The sequence below is a fragment of the Agrilus planipennis genome, unplaced genomic scaffold (assembly GCF_000699045.2).
Source record: "Agrilus planipennis isolate EAB-ADULT unplaced genomic scaffold, Apla_2.0 scaffold257, whole genome shotgun sequence".
NCBI lineage: Eukaryota > Metazoa > Arthropoda > Insecta > Coleoptera > Buprestidae > Agrilus > Agrilus planipennis.
Window position 1 is genome coordinate 45,407 of NW_020438985.1, and position 6,239 is coordinate 51,645.

The following is a 6,239-nucleotide window of genomic DNA, read 5'->3' on the forward strand; positions in this document are numbered from 1 at the left end:
CGAATAACATTGATTTGCACGGTACTATACAGGATGTTTTGAAACAATTAGTATGTACGGTTAATTTCCATTTGGAGAGGATTTTCCAATCAAAAACTGTATCATTTTACTTTCAACAATAAGTAGGCTAAAACACCCTGTAAGTAGATATAATTCATAATTCAAACTTGATGCCCTCAATTGAAAATTTTACTAAAAGAAGGTAAATTCATTCGTCAGTCAACCTGAATTACGACAAAAAAGCAAAGAATGTGCAGAATCAAAGTCAAGATAGGGACAAAAACAACCATCAACGTTTCGCCTTTTGGTGTAGAGGCTATATCAAGGTAGGCTTTTGAGTCAATAATTGCTATTATACATTAAAATATAAAATACAAAACGGTTAAAAATGAACGAGGGGATACCTTCTAAAACATGAAGGGCTAGTTATAGACGTACGAGAAGCACAAACAGGAGTAAAAAGAGGAGGATCTAAATGTGAAGATTTTCAAATCTCTTTGGTCTGACCCTATGATGCTGATGAATAAAACAAATCCTACCTTAATAAAGCCTTAACGCCAAAAAGAAATGAAAACTGACAAAGTTTAAACTATTGTATTTTATCAAGAAAAGATTCGTGAAATTAAATTTACTGCCACAATTATAATAGTTAAATTCATTAAATATTATTATTTTTAAGAAATTAAAAAATCTTAATGATTAAACTACTTATGATGTAAAAGTGTAATAGGCATATATATTGTCTAATTTTTAGTGATTTCCTAATTCACTAAGTTGAAGAGATAAGATGTGGTTATGTATATTACGTATACATAACTAGATAACATTAAATTATGATAAAAAATGAATAAAACGAATATAAAAATATATAAGATCTATATAGGAACCTCAAGTCCTAAACGCATTTTTCAACAAGAATCGAAAGAATAATTTTAATCACAACACAACTGTTTTACGCTTATATCTAATATAACACAGGAATTTAAACAACAGTAGATGTTGTAATTAACATAAAATTTAATGGCATGAGGTACGACAATTGTTTTTTCATAGGTATAAAGTTAGGAAATTGTTATTTGCAGTCTTCAACCTCAGATATGAATGATAGAGAGCTGTTCGTATATCAATTCGTGAAAAATTAATACAAGTGTATGTAACTTAAAACTAGGTCTATATCATCTAGTAGGCAATAGATACATAAAAAAAACTAATTGTTGCAAAATAAATTTCAAAAGTATAGATATATTACGTTTCCTTTTTTTTTTCAACTTCAATAAGAACTATTTCTGTTTCTGCTTAATTAACGAATATTACGCATTTTCAATTTAAAAAATTCGAAGGGACTGTCTTCAAATGGGACACTTTTATTCTATTTAACAGTCATTTGTTTATGTGATACGCCGAAAATTAGTTTTATTCTGATTTTGAGTTGTTATAGTTCAGTGACTGGCCCGCTAAGAGTCACCCTTTGAGGGTTGCATTGACTTGATGCTATGGATATCAAATCGGTGCATGACGAACCCTTAGTGTCATCAGAAATAATGGACGGAGAACTTTCTTTTTGATGCATGAGGGTGGTCAACTTTTTGTCCAATCTAACATTAAAAACTTAAAAATAATTTCAATATTTATTCGAAAATACTTAGTTTTTAAAGGCCTTCTTATAATTCAATTTTTTATTTATTTATCAGGTACTATTTATACGAATACGTTTTTAGGCGTCAAAATCATTAGGATCTTTTGAGGTTCAAAAAGTTTTACTTTCTTTTTACGGGTAAAATAGACACATTCCCTGTTAATGACTTACGCATCTTTTAAATTATTTTCTTCAAAATAGAAGTCGTTTTTAATATTAAAACATTTCTTCTCATATGTGGTGCAAACAATGCATTATATAACTTAAATATTACGTTATTTAAAAAAACTTACTGGAATAATTTTTGATCGGACTCTTCCTTCTTGGCCCTGGTTTCTTGTAGCTCCCTTCGTAGTGTCAAAGCTTCTCTCTCTAATTCTAACACCTGTTTAGCGGAACTTATTCCTTCTTCAGTTAATGACAAATCATCCCTGGAATGAAAAACGACTGGTTCCGAAAATTCTAGACGCGTTAATTTAAACGTGTACCGATTTTAAATTAATAAAATAAAGAAACGTATTAGAACACGTACATGTATTAAAGATAATTCTAATTTATTGGAATAGGTCCTACCCAGACTGTGCAATCAGTGCAGGGTCAAAAAATTCCGAACAGAATTTTTTCACTTCTCTCTTGCTACATATTTTGCAATACTTTAGTTAGTTGTGCTAAAGCAGTAACTTTTTATTTACTGATTCACACATAATATAGTATGTATACTACTTACGATTAGTGTTAATTCTTGATCCCTTTTGCACAAACAAAATCATACAAAAACTCAAAACCATGAGTTGTTTTAATAATTAAGTATTTAAATGTGCATTAAATATACAATAAAATAGAAGCGATATTGACAGAAGAGTGTGGTATGAAAATAAAATAAAAATAAAACAAAAATATTGGGTTAAAACTAATATAAAAGTAGGGACGATAAACTAGAAGAAATATTACTTGATTTTCGATATTAATGAAGTCGGATGAAAAAAGCAAAAGGCGCAGGGCCAGGTCGCTTTTAACAAAAAAAATCAGTTGTGCTTGAGATCGGCTAATTTGGAAATTGGATAAAGATTATTAATTTATATTTGGAGCACGGCTATGTGACTCAATACACAGTTCCAAAATCGCGAATTTCTCAAAATGTATTGATTAAATTTCAGTAGAATCTTCGGATAGTGTTTTAAAAAAACCCAAGAGGGGTATCTAAAGTTACGAAGACTGTGTGATACGCAGATACACCCTGTACCACATACACAGTTTTTTGCATTTGATTAGGTACAATGTTATTTTAGTATAATATTTATTTAATATATTCAGCTATTCTGTTAAACCGAAATTAAATTACTGACTTTCTTTTCATATTTAAAGTTTTACGAAGAGCACAAAATTTTGAGTTATCTATATAAGAATGACGGACATTAGTGTAGATGTGCTGTTGTAGTTACACAAGGTACATGCATAAGTACATAAATATATATATTCTACATTTTGAACGTAGTGCATGAACTAAAGTGTGGCCGCAATAGCGTCGCAACGGTTTACGTCACGACGTGGTAATGTTTGCATAGGCTGGAAAATATGTCGACCGATAAGGCATGTTTCCGTGTTATCAACATACGACCAACGGCTATAGGGATCGCGTAGAAACGACGCCCGTCGCATCGACGACGAAACAGGGAATGCTTTCATTTATGTGGCCGACGCCGTTCCCATGATATGCGGAGTTTCTTATGAATCGCGTTTTAATATCGGATGATACAACTTCTGCTCAGTACTCATGTAATGATTATTAGGAAGTTTGAATTTAAATCAGACTATTCATGTGACAAATTCAACAGTTGATCAAGAGATTAATAAAAAAAATTGAGCAAATAAAAGTTTTTTTTACATTTTCTTCAGTTACTTTCTAATTCGTGAATAACTGAGCATAACTTATTTTACGACGAGGTATATACGTATATGTAGGTATCTAACATAGCCTTATTCTTCTTATAATTGAGAATAAGAATTATAATTAAATTAATTTACCTTGTGATGCTGCTTGTGCTAAGATTTTTCATCTGCTCTTCTAACTTAGTGAGTCTTTCATTATGACGATTTTTTTCTGTCGCCATATGAAATTGAGTCTATATAATAAGAAAGGTCTTTTACTTATATACGCTTTATCTACATAATTTTCAGTGAATATGCACTAATCTTCACAGTTATAGCATTTACACTGCTCCACTGCAAATTAGTGAATATTAACTGAATTTATTAGTAAAATTAGTAANTTAATTTTAACAAATAACTTTTTGACCTGTGTAAGTTGCTGCCAACTTAACCCGCTTTTGACCTTTAATTATTAACATTACGAAATACACTTTACGCGTTTCACCCCTTTTTTAATCGCCAGCCTGGGAAATAATGGCACAATTAGGGAAATTATTTGAAGAGGATTGAGTAACGTCTCTGCTTCCTGTTCCGAAACGGAAGTAGGACGTTTTGTCGTATGTGAGGCACGTGGAGTCGTGTGTGTACGGTATCCACCCCTTTATCGCGATCGTCATTTAATAATTATCGTACGTTGTTAGAACGTAATTGCAATGTTATTACTCCGCCATATCACATTCTACGATTCTACTGCTAACCCTAGCAGACAATTTCTAAAAACGAACACTTACCTCTTATGAAATAATTCTTAATAATTATTCCATTCTTCGTCTTTCATTTTTCAATTGTTCGTAAAATTAAAGCAATACGTGCCTTTTTGCCTTTCTCATAAGATACATCGAATTACGTCACCTTTACTGACTCTCTATATGGAGCCCTTTGAGGCGACAGCCTCTCAACCCCCATATCTTTGAAATCAACCCCTGCACCTGACAACCGAAGCAACAAAACAAAAACCTTATTGCATCTAAGTATCCAAATTTAATAACAACGACTGTAGTATCAATATGGTAGTTTTAGGATAAAGAAACAAAAGCTATTTTTAGGACCTACAGTCAATGACTTGATGAACAGTTTTGTTTTAATTTATGTCTGCTACGACAAGAAAACACCGCTTCATGTATTGAGTCAATTGAATTATCTGAATTGAAAAATACTGCTTTGTTTATTTTATTTCTGTATCTTGCGTATGTCATCAGAATTAAATAGAGATCATTGTATAATTTCCCATGTTACTATTGTTACCAATATAACTGCAACCACCCCTGCGTTTAATAATAATATCAATGCAGCTTAACAGTAATCTGGGGCGTAAAATTATTTTATCTACTTAAGTCAGGAATTGTTTTAAAGTTGTATGCGCTTTCGGAGACGAATGTAGGCTAGGAGGAAGGCGTGAAATATATTGTTTTGAGGGTTTTGTATTAAATATCTAACTAATATGATTTCTAGTATCGTATATATTGGCATTTACTTAATTTTAATATCTCCAACAGATTTGATTCAAATCAAATGCGCAAAACTTTACTACGTTTCTATTTCGGATTGGATTTTAAATTATCTATTGAACTTAGTGATGTGATTCTGGGCTCGTATTGATTATGCGCTGCACTTCCAGTAAACACTTGAATACTTAAGTATCGCGTGATATATAAGTATAGTTAATTGTAATTACATTATCGTTAGTGCGACTAAAAAATTTTCTCCGCAAAGCACTTAACGAGGATAAAATAAAACCTGACTTTTAATAATAAGTTTGATAGCCAGATTAAAATATAATTATTAGATCGAAAATTATTTACCATATACGAGTTTAAAAAGTATTATGAAAAATTTTGAGGAAAAGTACAGCATTCAAAATACATGTACATGTTTACAAAATCATGTTTTTTTTACGTTTATATCAGATTTATCATGTAGCCAATAATTAAAAGATAAAATATCTGAAAGCCTTTTTTATGCAGCTGTTAATTTGTCAGTTCCGCTTATTTTTAATCAGTTAATTATTGATAACTGGATAGACCAGACATGTAGACACTCAATGGTGTGAGATATGAGCAGAATATATTTTACAGTCGTTTTAGCTACAAATGTTTTATTCCTTGCAAGAAGTTCTCAGAAACAAACGAAAATTCCTAATTTCTTTGATAAAAAATGAGCGTACTTTATTAAAAAGCTGAATTCGCTATTAGGGGTTATTTATAAATTGCGTAACGGTAATTGGGGAGAGGGAGAGTCCAGCCGTGCGTTACGGTCCTACTAGAGGGAAAGGGTTGCAGGGGGTCAGGAGACCATCCGTTGCATGAAGGGAAGAGGTAAAGAATTGATAAATTCTGCATCAGGTAGTACGTAATTTATGGGCAAAGCCTTAACATAAAACAAAATTTAAGTGAATAAACAAAACAATCTTCTAGAAAAAAGTGTTTCAAGGAAATTTAGAAAATAGAGGATATGATATAGCTAATGGAAAAGGAAAATTTACTTAAATATTAAAGCGATACTTACAATTTATCCCACTAGCCCGTTGTTTCGTAAGCGAAAATAATAAAAATTACAATTTAGACCCGAATTTGTAAAAATATAATCGCACCAGAAAAAAATTTACTGGGTGTTTTAGTTGATATTACAAATTAAATTGTAATAGTTAAAAAACTTGAAATAATTTTTAAAAAAG

At 31.2% G+C, this 6,239-nt stretch overlaps 1 protein-coding gene across 3 annotated transcripts in view; it reads right to left on the bottom strand.

Moving 5' to 3' along the window:
* Window positions 1-6,239, bottom strand: part of LOC108740959 — a 31,066-nt gene that overhangs the window by 21,421 nt on the left and 3,406 nt on the right. The window contains exons 2-4 of one of the 3 annotated variants that reach the window (XM_025975612.1): window positions 3,662-3,759; window positions 1,930-2,067; window positions 1,256-1,595 (exon numbers count right to left, since the gene is read on the bottom strand). In XM_025975612.1, coding sequence (XP_025831397.1) covers window positions 1,433-1,595; window positions 1,930-2,067; window positions 3,662-3,759 — 399 coding nt within the window. In that variant the 3' untranslated portion in view covers window positions 1,256-1,432. Of the gene's footprint in view, window positions 1-1,255; window positions 1,609-1,929; window positions 2,068-3,661; window positions 3,760-6,239 lie in introns of those variants that run through there. The other 2 variants (XM_025975613.1, XM_018475504.2) reach the window with 2 other exon arrangements.